At 41.2% G+C, this 14,847-nt stretch overlaps 1 protein-coding gene across 1 annotated transcript in view; it reads right to left on the bottom strand.

Moving 5' to 3' along the window:
- MAP2K1 (mitogen-activated protein kinase kinase 1) overlaps positions 1 to 14,847 on the bottom strand; it is a 71,373-nt gene that overhangs the window by 7,551 nt on the left and 48,975 nt on the right. Inside the window, exons 6-9 of the mRNA XM_073568897.1 lie at positions 6,904 to 7,028; positions 4,462 to 4,669; positions 1,253 to 1,317; positions 769 to 830 (exon numbers count right to left, since the gene is read on the bottom strand). Coding sequence (XP_073424998.1) covers positions 769 to 830; positions 1,253 to 1,317; positions 4,462 to 4,669; positions 6,904 to 7,028 — 460 coding nt within the window. The remainder of the gene's footprint in view (positions 1 to 768; positions 831 to 1,252; positions 1,318 to 4,461; positions 4,670 to 6,903; positions 7,029 to 14,847) is intronic.

Raw genomic sequence — 14,847 nt, 5'->3', positions numbered from 1 at the left:
AAAAGTTTGATTTTGGCGCGCACGGCGCACCGTCAAAAGTGCGCAGCACAGGTCAAAGCGCAACTAGCGCACGGCCTGCGCACCCTATGCTAAAGATAGGGTGCGCCGATCGCAGGCGCCGCTGTCCGCTAGTAGGCGGCGCTACAAGCAAGGGGCGGGCACGCCGGGCAGAGAGCCGGCTCGGGGGCGGAGCTACCCCCGGCCGTGCGTGCGCTTAAAAAGCGCTAATGTGAAACCGGCCTAAGAAATGTTGTCAGGACCACCACTTTAGGCTTTGGGTCTTCACTTTAATTGTCAAAGTATACTAAGAAACAATTGTAACAATGTACCACAACAGTAATTCTCAGACAAACCAAAAACAGGTCACACGTGGCCTACATTGAAGTTGTGTGAATTATGTCCTGCAGCCAAACATACATCCGGTTTGTTTTTTTTTCGCGCAATGTTGCCGTGATGTCCCCGCTGACAATTACATAAAAAGCTCACAATGCAACAATGTGATCGTCATCCTGTGTGACTTGTGCTTAAAATGGATTTTACCCCATTTTTTTTGTTAAGCAGGAATCTTAAGAGCCTGCAGGTGTAAATCACTCTAGTATGAAAAAGCATGCCCCGTGCAGTCTGAGCTCTGGAGCACTGTGCTGTAGAGATCCGTATGAGACTTTCCAGACGTGTGGTGATATTCACTTGTATATTATAGTAAGGTACATGGATAACGTCTCTATCATGTATACACTTGTCTGCGTAAGGACTATGTCAAGAACCCACCATTTATTCACAAAGTCTTGGAATTCGGCACCAAACACTCCACTGGGCAATTTAGGAGGCGGCTGTAAGCGGAGGAAATAAAATAAAGACAAACAAGTGCATCATTATATAATCTGCAGTAGAACAATGACAAACATACATCAGCAAAACGTGCCAAGTTTGGATATTAAATTCCTGATCACTGGGGAGTCCCAATGCTATGATCCTGAATGGAGCAGGGGGTCAAGCATGTGCACCTCTGCTCCAATCATTGTCTATGGGACTGCCGGCGATAGCCAAGAGCCATGTGGGGTTAGAGATACTTAGAATCTTTTCAGGTTTTGTTTTTTTTTCACTTCCCTACAGCAAATGATCGTGAATTCACGAACACACAAGACTAATTCATACTGGTTACATAACTTCTAAATGCTACAGATACTCAAATATAGGTAAGTGGAACACATAGGCGCCATCTGCAAATAGAGGCTTTTCAGAATCAACTTACCTCGTTCACTATATAATCCAGTAACTCAAAAATGGCCATGGGAGGGCGGCTGTCTGGACCGAAGGCTGCAACCAAACCAACAAGATAAGAAGCCCATAAATCATGATGCAGGATCATCACACGGTGTAATGTATGCTGTACAGGTGTGCTACACAACAGGAGTGTCAAATGTCATAGTGACCTGGTGCTGATCACTGACCAGCGGTTGGATTGTGGTTTTCCAACAAATATTGAGATAGATGGAAATTCTTTTTACCCTAATATCACATCACTGACAAATACCAGACAAGCTTATTTTTCCTTACCCTGGAAAAAATAAATTGGATTAGATAGAGCTTTTTTCCCAACTCTACTATATAAGGGTATGTGCACACCTTAAAAGGGAACATGTCAGCAGGATTGTGCACAGTAACCTACAGTGTCAGGTCGGCGCCGTTATACTGATTACAATGATAACTTAGTAACTTCATCAACCCAGGTAAGTTAGTTTTCAATAAATGAGATTCTCGTGCTTCGGGGCGGTCTGTGGGGGGGGTCTTCACGTGGATGTGTATGGCTGCTGACAAGTCGCTGATCCCTCACTGACTTGTCCCGTTTTACATACTGCATATCTTCTTGTTTGAAAAAATTACATTCATCATCCAGGTGGAGGCGCTGCACCATGAGATGATCTAGAATATCCATATTTTTATTTGATATTGTCATATAAATTTGAGAAAAAAAAAAAAAAATCACAATCAAAACGGCACAGTAGCATCATTCGGAACACGATATGTGCTAATGTGCAGCAACCATTTTGCTAGAAAAAAAAATTGGCTCCATCAAAACGGGGACGGCGCAGTAGCATCTATTGCGCTCTGAGTGACGCTACTGTACAGGCGCCATTGTGATTAAGTTTTTTTTTTATTCTCAAGAAATTTATATGACAAAAGCAAATGAAAATCTGGATATTATAGACTGTATCATGTTTCAGCGCAGGCGCTGCTGCCGGCATTATGTAATTTTTTTTTTTTTCAAACAATAAGATTTACAGTATGTACAGTAGGGGGATCAGCGACCTGTCAGAAGCCATACAGATGAATATCTAATCAGAGCACCACATAAAGACCCCCCCCCCACAGCCCACCAGGAGCACGAGCAGATCATTAACGCAAAACTTAAAATAAAGATTAAACAACCACCACAAGACTGATTTCATCACTCAGGTATCATTGATCATTGTAACCAGTATAACGGTGCCGACCTGACATTGTCTGTAGGTTACTGTGCACAATCCTGCTGACAGGTTCCCTCTTAGTATTTGGTGCAGAAATTTCTGCATCTAGTGGCAGGAAAAACACTGAGTAAAATGGGCACCTTTTTTCCTGCAATTTTAAGGGTATGTGCAGACGCTGCGGATTGGGGTGCGGATTTGGCCGTGTGGATTTTGTAAAATCCGCAGGTAAATCTGCAGCTCAAAAGACCTGCTGTTTTACCTGCAGATTGCTCTGCGGTTTTGCCCTGCAGTTTTTCATCTTCACAATGGAGGAGATGGCAAACCGCAGCGGAATCCGCAGAAAGAATTGACATGTCAATTCTTTCTGCGGTTTAGAAACCGCACGGAAAAATCTGCACCGTTTGCACAGCGGTTTTTAATATCCAAAGGATATATTGGTACTGTACACTGCAGCAAAAACTGCTGCGGATCCGCAGCGGCCAAATCCGATGTGGAACCGCAGCAGAATCCACAGCGTGTGCACACACCCTAAACGTGTTTTTCTGGTGCCCATTTTTCCCCACTCGTTAATATGAGTGAAGCCTGCAGTAAAAACACTTAAAGAACTGACATCCTGAAGATTTAAATCTGCACCAGATCTGCATGTCACAAATAAGTAACGTGTGCATGAGACGTCAGGATTCTCACTTTGCTGACATCAGGAAACCCTTCAGGTTTTGTGACGAACCTGGGAAGGAATAAAACTACGACAAATCCTCAACGTCTGCACAGGCCCTTATTATCCGCTCCTCCAATTCATTAAAAATGCCGCCATTTTGTATTGTACACCATAAATGCTTCTCAAGTACCTGAATGGAGTAGAACTTTTGGCGAGGCGCACGACACTCAGAAGATGCACCAAATTCATTAAATGGTGTGCACTTCCTAATGAATCCGGCGCATTGTACTCCAGCGAGCCCTTCATGGCGGGCATGTGCTACACCAGGCTTAAGAAATGGGCCCCATAGTGTCCATCAGTCCATGCTGTGGGCCATCTACAGTCTGTGCACGGCCATACAGGTTCTGGAGAACAGCAATGTTATGTGTAGTATTGGGCTCTTTTTACATTGCATTTTGAGACGGCATCCAAAGGGATACATTGACAAGATTTCAGAAAGCGAACCCCAATGGAAGACAGGAATGTAGACATGCAGTAGACCATAGCTTCCCATGGTAAAAACACTGCCTTTTTGTATTGCTTATGTTATACACAGGAGGAATTGTAACAAAATGCACAGCAGCTGTAAGGATTAGTCGGCACAAGAGGAATTTTACCCGTATTTGTATTGGATCTATTTAGTAATCTGGATGAAGATGGCAAATCCAATTACTGCTTTACGTTAAAGTCCATTTACACTGCAAGATTATCATGATTGATGTTCCTCGATAATCGTGAAGTGTAAACAGATTGTTCATCGAGTGAAATAATCTTTAGGTTTTGCACAATCATTCTTTGCAGTGAATTGTTTTGCTGAAAACAATGGGAGCCTATAGGCACTGAGCGATCTATTAAAGACAACTCAGTAAGCATGGCTGGCCTGTGTGAGCAGGCTATGAAATCATCACTGACCAGCAAACAGATTGCCAATAGGGCGTCGTTTAATGCTGTGCATTGCGCAGTGTAAATGGACCCTTAGGCCACGTGCACACGGTCAATATGTGAAAGCCAAAACCAGGAGTGGGTGATAGAAACACATCACCACTTCTGTATTTATTATTCTTTTCCTTTGATTGTTCCACTCTTGGTTTTTGCTTACAAATACTGATACAGGAACTGAACCTGTGAACATGGTCTTAGGCCCCGGGCTGTGGAGTCGGAGTCATGGAGTCGGAGTCAGTGTCATGGAAATTGAAGAGTAAGCGGTTTGGCTTACCGACTCCTCAGCCCTGCTTAGGCCTATTCTGAGAAGATAACAAAAAATAAAGTGCAGGAGCCACCAAGAGCAATACTCACAACTGATGGGGCGTCCTGGTGGTCTGGGACGAGGAGACATTTCCGAAGTTGCAGGGTCTCCTTCAACGGAACAGCCAAAAATCAGCTCCAACTCTTTGGCATCAGGAGGTGGAATTGGATATCGCCCGATCGCCATTTCCACCAGTGAGAGCCCCATGCTCCAGATGTCAGACTGCACAGAGTAGTGAGTGCCTTGTAGTCGTTCCGGCTAGATTCAGAGAACACAGATGAAGATGATGCTAGTTCTATTTTAATTGCGCACATATTTCGGCAACTTTTTTATTGCTCTAAAATAAAAACATGGATTTTACCAATTGTGTTGTGTCTGCATCTCCTCAGCTTAAACTAAACACAAACCATGGCTCCCTCTGCCCTCTTGCACACTGACTTGTCTGTTTGGGGCAGAATGAAAGTATATATCTCCTGCTGTATAACATGGTATAGGAAAATCAGACTATATGTATAAAAGGGTTGTCTCCTACAAGTGAGGATTCTCTGGTGCCGGCGCTGGTAAGTGCATTGGGTGAGGTTGGAAACAGTCTAGTCGTAGTGTGTCCAGGAGCATGCATATCACACACTTGCGGTCACATGTCCGCCCGCCGTTCTTGGCACCAACAGCGGAGAATCCCTACCGTGTGCACATAGAGCGGCTGCAGACTTGTAGGTTAAGACTGGACAACCCCTTTAATGTGATGGGTTCCCTTTAAACATTTGTATACACATTAAAAATACCAAATTCATGAAAACACCCTTTCTGCAAATAATATATGTCCTTAACAGCAAAGATCTGCTATAATTTAGGCTAAGTGCACACGTTGCAGAAAATTTCTGCTCAAAAACCTGATTCCCTTCCCAGAAACCACACCTATTTTTCCGCGGCGTTTTTTGCGCGGTTTTGATGCTTTTTTTTCCGCAGCGGTTTCTAAACGCATGGAAGAAGCCAAAACCGCGGAAAAATCCGCAAAATTAATGAGCATGCTGCGTTTACCGCGATGCGTTTTTTTCGCGGTAAAAAACGCATCAATGTGCACAAAAAGTGCAAAATGCATAGAAATGACTGTGCAGCTTATTTTTAGCGGTTTTATAGTGAAAACCGGGGTAAAAACCGCTAAAAAAACACTGTGTGTGAACACAGCCTTAGAAGCTCACAGTTTTAGCGCCGTACCGAGCGTATCAACATTTTTCAACTTAAAATTTCTATTCTGCATATACTGTATATCAAATGCAGCAAATAGCGTTTAACTGGCGCAGGACTTACTGTCGATCCTGATCTACGTCACTGGCTCCTCTGAAAAAAAAAATCCAATCTGCTCTCAGGGAGCTCCTACTCATCTCTGATAGACTTGGAGCAATGGTGGCTATAGCTTCTATATGGTGGCCAAGAATATGTTCTGACTATGCTGGTCAAGGGGACATGCAAAGTAGTCCACATTTTAGGGCAGGTTCCTGTGTTCTGGATGGCTCATGACCAAGTTCTTATAAATCGCGGTTAGGAAACGCTGTCCTGTGCATTACATTCTTGAAAACCATAAAGAGTACAGTAAGATAGTTGTCCGACAATACAGATACAGCAGGACCAAGTGTAGATGTGTGAATTGTACCCTGTGTCCACATAACCACCTATTACAAAAATGGAATTCAGGCCAGGCCGTGCAGCTTCAGAGAATGGCGTAATGTCTATGGCAGAGATACCAAGCAGCATTATTTTATTTTATGCCACTTTTGAAGATTTCCAGTGTTGTTAAAGGAGTGTTTCACTGCTCTGATAATCCTTTCTTCAGGACGCCTCATGTAGATCAGATCATGGAGGTCTGGCACTCAGCCCCTCCACCAATCAGCTGCTCTCCACTCCGGCAGCAGCGGGATATACAGTGGCTGCTCCAGAGAGCTGCCAATCATCCCCTTTTCCCATGAGTAAGAGCTGATCTGCAGTACCCAGGAGCAGCCACTACATTATTCAGCGGTTTACACCCAGATGATGCCAAGAACAGCTGATCGGTGGTGTTGCCAAATGTCGAACCCCTACTGCTCTCATATCGATCACCTATTATGATAAATCATCAATATCATAGTAGTGAAATTACCCTTTTGAATGTGCCTGAAAATACAGCATGTTCTACAAGTGTTCACCATAAAACCTTGGAGGACTTGCCGCAAAGTGTTAATCTGCATTCTGCAATACATCAGAAGTCTCTGGGAGACGTAAAGCAAATGGAGTACACCCACCCCACCCCCACGTGTATGGGAGAGCTGTTATTACACACAAGCACAGTGTGGGAGGACGGTTATTAGACTCCATCTGCTGCGACACACAATGTGAGCAAACGGGCTTCAGTATGCCACCCGGCACCAGAAAATGACATAACGCACATATGTAACAGCGCTACTTGTACAGTACGGGCAGCAATCAGCCCTTATATGACATGAGACATTGACACTCACAGACATATAGGATCTGGTCCCCACAAAAGAATTCGCCATGGAGTCGATGAGTTGTCCGCTGACTCCAAAATCGCACAGCTTAATTTCACCTCTGGAGTTCACAAGAATATTAGATGGCTTCACATCTGCAAGAGAGTAAAAGGAGAATTAGGGAGAGTAGAGGAACAGTAATATGACTGGTATAGGTGGCGGGAGCAGACAGCTGTAAGGGGGCTGCCAGCGCCGGCTCCCTCACCATGTAAGCGCAGAATTCAGGGTATTCTTTCCTCTAACAATACCTCTCAGTTTCCAGGAGACAGATGCTCTAAATGCTTCTCCCAAGGGGGCAAGAAAAGCACTTGTGAATTAACCCTACTGCTACATGGAGATTCAGACTTCTTACTGACAGCCTCCAGCTGTCCTTGGTGAAGCATCAAAAGGGAGCGACGTACAGTGATCAACCTGGTCTATGGCCATTCCATCAGCTATACGCCTGAGCCAGGCCAGATCTCATACTAATCTGTGTGACGCACTATGGCGACAGTATGCATTATGCCGTAAAACGGACTTTTTCTTACATCTAATGAAAACAAAACAACTAAGTTCTTAACATCCTGCCATTTCTTATTTACATCTGATACAGAGTAAACTGGTTGAATACCAGTATGACAATGACTATAGCTACAGCGGACATTTCTCCAATAGTAAGACTGCATTACTAGACAGGTCTGCCATTAAGAACCTAAGCAACGTACCATAAGTAATAGTGACACTTACTGGGACTCTTAGGGGAAAAAAAAAAAAGTGTCCATGTGAAATGGGCACAGTGCAGCTATAAGATGTGATGCCATGCATTACATGAGGACAATGTATCATGAGAATTGCTCTTTAAAAGAGACTCTGGCAAGATAAAAGAGGCAAAGGTGAGCTTCTGTATTATAAGCACAAGTTTCACCATCCTGGCAGCTCTTCTGCGCTGGGTCTTATCCTCGCCACCCAGTGTGATGGCTCTTGATAACGAGCTGGCCTTTAATTACTATGAGCTAGTCTTTAATGGAGTCATTTGTATTACAACTCCAAATACCGTACATATTTTCCATTATCAGAATTGACAGTACAATTCCAGAATAGAAAGGCACAAAAAGAAAAAAAATCTCAACAAACTCCTTGATCTTCCCTTAAAGGGGTTTTCCCACGATCAAAGTACATTTTAATTAAGATCTTAGAATAAAAATTAAGTTCCACAACTAGATGTGTTAAATAAAATGTCCCTGTGCCAAGATAATCTTATAAATTTGCCCTGCTGTGTACTGGCTGTGTCTGACCGTACAGCAACATGATTGGTGCAGGAACATGTTACTCGGGCATCCGTGATACTCGGTGTATACCCAATTTAAACTTGCGTAGCGACCACTTGAGCTCATCACTGGTAGTCGAATCGTCAATTTTTTTTAACTTTTGAAAAAACCTCAACCCGAAGCCCATCCCATGCCCAACCTCAACCCCATGATGGGGTCTCTCTCAGTGATCAATAGTATGGACCCAATAGGAAAATTCCCTGTTTCTGGGTGTCGGCCAGCAGATCCCAGTGGAAGCACTGCACATGCGCTTGACATTTTTATTTCTTTCCATGAAGAGGCGGAGGGGCCGGGGGATGGAGCAGGAGGACTCGGGGGTGGTAGTTACAGACTTCTCCTGAAAGTCTGTTGGTGGCTCTTGAGCACTTGAGTTGGGGAACATTATTAGAGGATGAAGTTGTATGCAGAGGTCTATCAAACCTAATTGAGCTGAAAGACCATGTTAGATTTGTAGATCGATTTGTTGATAAAAGCGCTACATGGTAAATTAAATTACACTTTCAAAGCTTTTGAGAATAGAGTATGTAAATGGCTGTTCTATAACTGTTTAGAACACCTCTCCCAAAGTGGAATTACGCCATATTAGAGTATATTTAGTGCATCCTGAGATACCCATAAGTTTATTTCCCCAATCCCATATGTTATATACCAACGCCAGTGTGAATGTAAAAGGACCCCCCTCCCAGGAAAAACCCCAGTCTCCAAAATACACAGGTGTGAAGCCCATTTCATATTTTGCAAAAGAAGGGCACCTGTTCTACCCTCATCATCTCTACTCCCCCATCCATGGAAGTCCTGCACCTGGGATGCCATAAAATACAGCCATCCTCATCCTTACTAAGCCATAGCTGTCTAATATTTCAGTCAGTCAATTTAACCAAATGAGGGTTTGATTTTTGTTGAGTTGTATTTTTATTGGTACCGTTGTGGCCTACATTTCTTTGTGGGAGGCACATCACCGCTGTACTTCGTCTTTTTTGATGTTCACCATGTGGTACAAGTTAGTTAGCTTCAAAACTATCGGTCAGTAGGACTATGCCGATACTGCGTTTATATAAATTTTAAGTTTTCAAGCTCTTATGCAAGAAAATCCATTCAAAAATTGTTTTCATGCAAACATTTTTGGACAACCATAAGTTACGTTTTTTTTTGTTTTTTTTTTTAACAGAGCAGTACAAGAGCTTGTTTTATTGCATAAGGAGTGGACGTTTTCATTTGTACCATTTTGAACCACATGCGATTACTTTTTATTCTATTTTTGAAAGGTCTAGAACAAAAAGCAGTAATTCTGGTATTTTTTAGAGTTCCCAGTATGGGTTAAATTTTTTTAAGAACTAGGGTCATAATAATTGTGTTTTTTTGTTATTTGATTTTTTTTTTTACATAATAAAGACTAAGGTGAAAAAGGGGAATATTTTACAACTTTTGTTTACTACGGTAATTGTTTTAGTGCCTCTTGGGAACTTAAGACTTCAATGAGCTTAACCCCTTAAGCCCCAAGGGTGGTTTGCACGTTCATGACTGGGCCAATTTTTACAATTCTGACCACTGTCCCTTTATGAGGTAATAACTCTGAAACGCTTCCATGGATCCTGGTGATTCTGACATTGTTTTCTCGTGACATATTGTACTTCATGTTAGTTGCAAAATTTCATTCATATAACTTGCATTTATTTGTGAAAAAAATGGAAATTTGGCGAAAACTTCGCAATTTTGAATTTTTATGCCCTTAAATCACAGAGATACGGCACACAAAAAACTTAATAAAGAACATTTCCCACATGTTTACTTTACATCAGCACAATTTCGGAACCAAAATTTTTTTTTTTTTTGTTAGGAAGTTATAAGGGTTAAAAATTGACCAGCGATTTCTCATTTTTGCAACACCATTTTATTTTTATGGACCACGTCACATTTGAAGCCACTTTGAGGGGTCTATATGATAGAAAATACCCAAAAGTGACACCATTCTAAAAACTGCACCCCCTTAAGGTTCTCAAAACCACATTCAAGAAGTTTATTAACCCTTTAGGTGCGTCACAGGAATTTTTTAATATTTAAAAAAAAAAAATGAACATTTAACTTTTTTTCACAAAAAAAATACTTCAGGTTCAATTTTTTTTTATTTTCCCAAGGGTAACAAAAGAAATTGGACTGTAAAAGTTATTGTGCAATTCGTCCTGAGTACGCTGATACCTGATATGTGGGGGGGAACCACTGTTTCGGCGCTTGGCAGACCTCAGAAGGGAAGGAGCGCCGTTTGACTTTTTCAATGCAAAATTCGCTGGAATTCAGATCGGACGCCATGTCGCGTTTGGAAAGCCCCTGATGTACCTAAACAGTGGAAACCCCCCCCACAAGTGACTCCATTTTGGAAACTAGACCCCCCAAGGAACTTATCTAGATATGTGGTGAGAACTTTGAACCCACAAGGGCTTCACAGAAGATTATAACGTACAGCGGTACAATTAAAAAATCATTTTTTTCCACAAAAATGATCTTTTCACCCCAAATTTTTATTTTCCCAAGGGTAACAGGACCCTAAAAGTTATTGTGCAATTTGTCCTGAGTACGCTGATACCCCATATGTGGGTGTAAATGACTATTTGGGCGCATGGCAGAGCTCGGAAGGGAAGCAGCGCCATTTGACGTTTTTGGCTGGAATTGAGATAGGACACCATGTCGCGACTGGAAAACCCCTGATGTACGAAAACAGTGGAAAGCCCCCACAAATGACACCATTTTGGAAACTAGACCCCCCAAGGAACTTATCGAGATGTGTGGTGAGAACTTTGAACCCCCAAGGGCTTCACAGAAGTTTATAACGCCCGGGCGTGAAAATAAAAAAAAAAAAAAAAAAAAAAAAAAATCGTATTTTTTCCACAAACATGATCTTTTAGTCACCAATTTTTTTTATTTTCCCCAAGGGTAACAGGAGAAATTGGACCCCAAAAGTTGTTTTGCAATTTGTCCTGAGTAGGCTGATACCCCATATGTGGGGGTAAAACACTGTTTGGGTGCATGGCAGAGCTTGGAAGGGAAGGAGCACCATTTGACTTTTTCAATGCAGAATTGGCTGGAATTGAGATCAGACACCATGTTGCATATGGAGAGCACCTGATGTGCCCAAACAGTGGAAACCACCAATTCTAACTCCAACCCTAACCCTAATGGGAAAATGGAAATAAATACTTTTTTTTATTTTATTATTTTTCCCTAACTAAGGGGGTGATAACAGGGGGTTTGATTTACTATTTATGGCGGTTTTTATGTTTGGCAGCTGTCACACGCGAGAAGACGCTTTTTATTGTAAAAATAGTTTTTGTATCATCACATATTGAGAGCTATAATTTTTCCGTATTTTGACCCACCGAGTCATGTGAGGTCTTATTCTTTGCGGGACGAGTTGGCGTTTTTATTGGTACCATTTTCGGGCACGTGACATTTTTTCATTGCTTTTTATTCTGATTTTTGGGACGCAGAATGAATAAAAACCAGCGTTTCATGAATTTCTTTTGGGGGGATGCGTTTACTCGGTTCCGCGTGCAGTAAAATTGATAAAGCGGTTTTATTCTTCGGGTCAGTACGGTTACAGCGATACCTCATTTAGGTTTTTTTTATGTTTTGGCGGTTTTATGCAATGAAAACTATTTTATATAAAAAAATCATCATTTTTGCATCGCTTTATTCTGCGAGTTATAACTTTATTTTTTTGCGGATGACGCTGTATGGTGGCTCGTTTTTTGCGGGACAAGCTGTCGTTTTCAGCGGTACCATGGATATTTATATGCGTCTTTTTGATTGCGCGTTATTGCACTTTTTGTTCGGTGGTATAATAAATCATTTTTTGCTTCGTTTTTTATTTTTTTTTTTAAGGGGTTTGCTCAAGGGGTTAACTAATGGGACAGTTTTATAGGGCGGATCGTTACGGATGCGGCGATGCCAAAATGTGTACTTTTGTTTTTTTTATTTTCAAAAAATGAATTTATTGGGGAATTTTTTTTATTTATTTTTTTTTTTACTAATTTAGCAATTTTTTTAAAATTATTTTTACACTTTTTTTTAACCCCTTCACTACCAAGGGTGGTTTGCACGTTAACTACCGGGCCAATTTTTACAATTCTGACCACTGTCCCTTTATGAGGTAATAACTCTGAAACGCTTCCATGGATCCCGGTGATTCTGACATTGTTTTCTCGAGACATATTGTACTTCATGTTAGTGGTAAAATTTTATTCATATAACTTGCGTTTATTTGTGAGAAAAACGGAAATTTGGCGAAAATTTTGAAAATTCCGCAATTTTCCAACTTTGAGTTTTTATGCCCTTAAATCACAGAGATATGGCACACAAAAAAGTTAATAAGTAACATTTGCCACATGTTTACTTTACATCAGCACAATTTTGGAACCAAAATTTTTATTTGTTAGTAAGATATAAGGGTTAAAAGTTGACCAGCGATCTCTCATTTTTGAAACACCATTTTATTTTTACGGACCACATCACATTTGAAGCCACTTTGAGGGGTCTATATGATAGAAAATACCCAAAAGTGACACCATTCTAAAAACTGCACCCCTTTAGGTGCTTAAAACCACATTCAAGGAGTTTATTAACCCTTCAGGTGCGTCACAGGAATTTTTTGAATATTTAAAAAAAAATTAACATTTAACTTTTTTTCACAAAAAAAATTACTTCAGGTTCAATTTTTTTTTATTTTACCAAGTGTAACAGGAGAAATTGGACTGCAAAAATTATTGTGCAATTTGTCCTGAGCACGCTGATACCTGATATGTGGGAGGGAACCACTGTTTCGGCGCATGGCAGACCTCAGAAGGGAAGGAGCGCCGTTTGACTTTTTCAATGCAAAATTGGCTGGAATTCTGATCGGACGCCATGTCGCGTTTGGAGAGCCCCTGATGTACCTAAACAGTGGAAACCCCCCACAAGTGATCCCATTTTTGAAACTAGACCCCCTAAGGAACTTATCTAGATATGTGGTGAGAACTTTGAACCCACAAGGGCTTCACAGAAGTTTATAATGTACAGCGGTACAATTAAAAAATCATATTTTTTCCCACAAAATGATCTTTTCACCCCCAATTTTTATTTTCCCAAGGGTAACAGGACCCTAAAAGTTATTGTGCAATTTGTCCTTAGTACGCTGATACCCCATATGTGGGTGTAAATGACTATTTGGGCACATGGCAGAGCTCGGAAGGCAAGGAGCGCCATTTGACTTTTTTGGCTGGAATTAAGATCGGACACCATGTCGCGTTTGGAAAGCCACTGATGTACCAAAACAGTGGAAACCCCCCACAAATGACCCCATTTTGGAAACTAGACCCCCCCAAGGAACTTATCTAGATGTGTGGTGAGAACTTTGAACCCCCAAGTGCTTCACAGAAGTTTATAACGCCCAGGCGTGAAAATAACAAAAAAATTTTTCCACAAAAATGATTTTTGCCCCAAAATTTTTATTTTCCTAAGGGCAACAGGAGAAATAGGACCCCAAAAGTTGTTTTGCAAATTGTCCTGAGTAGGCTGATACCCCATATGAGGGGGTAAAACACTGTTTGGGTGCATGGCAGAGCTTGGAAGGGAAGGAGCACCATTTGACTTTTTCAACGCAGAATTGGCTGGAATTGAGATCAGACGCCATGTTGCGTTTGGAGAGCACCTGATGTGCGCAAATAGTGGAAACCCCCAATTCTAACCCTAACCCTAGCCCTAACCCTAATGGGAAAATGGAAATAAATAAATACATTTTTTTAATTTTATTATTTTTCCCTAACTAAGGGGGAGATAACGGGGGGGGTTTCATTTACTATTTATGGCGGTTTTTATGTTTAGCAGCTGTCGCACGCTAAAAGACGCTTTTTATTGTAAAAATAGTTTTTGCATCACCACATATTAAGAGCTATAATTTTTCCATATTTTGACCCACCGAGTCGTGTGAGGTCTTATTTTTTGCGGGACGAGTTGACGCTTTTATTGGTATCATGTTCGGACATGTGACATTTTTTGATCGCTTTTTATTTCGTTTTTTGGGACGCAGAACGAACAAAAACCAGCGTTTCATGAATTTCTTTTGGGTGGTGCGTTTACGCCGTTCCGGGTGCGGTAAAATTTATAAGGCGGTTTTATTCTTCGGGTCAGTACGGTTACAGCGATACCTCATTTAGGTAGTTTTTTTATGTTTTGTCGGTTTTATGCAATGAAAACAATTTTATATAAAAAATTATTATATTTGCATCACTTTATTCTGCGAGCTATAACTTATTTTTTTTGCTGATGATGCTGTATGGCTGCTCGTTTTTTGCGGGACAAGATGACGTTTTCAGTGGTACCATGGATATTTATATGTGTCTTTTTGATCGCGCGTTATTGCACTTTTTGTTCGGTGGTATGATAATAAATCATTTTTTGCTTCGTTTTTTTATTTATTTTTTAAGGGGTTCGCTTAAGGGGTTAACTATTGGGACAGTTTTATAGGGCGGGTCGTTACGGACACGGCGATACCAAATGTGTACTTTTATTGTGGTTTTTTTATTTCCAAAAAATGAATTTATTGGGGAATATTTTTTTTTTTTTATTTAGCGATTTT

Source organism: Dendrobates tinctorius, unplaced genomic scaffold (assembly GCF_039654945.1).
Source record: "Dendrobates tinctorius isolate UK_male_01 unplaced genomic scaffold, ASM3965494v1 ptg000022l, whole genome shotgun sequence".
NCBI lineage: Eukaryota > Metazoa > Chordata > Amphibia > Anura > Dendrobatidae > Dendrobates > Dendrobates tinctorius.
This window is presented reverse-complemented; position numbering and strand designations above follow the sequence as displayed.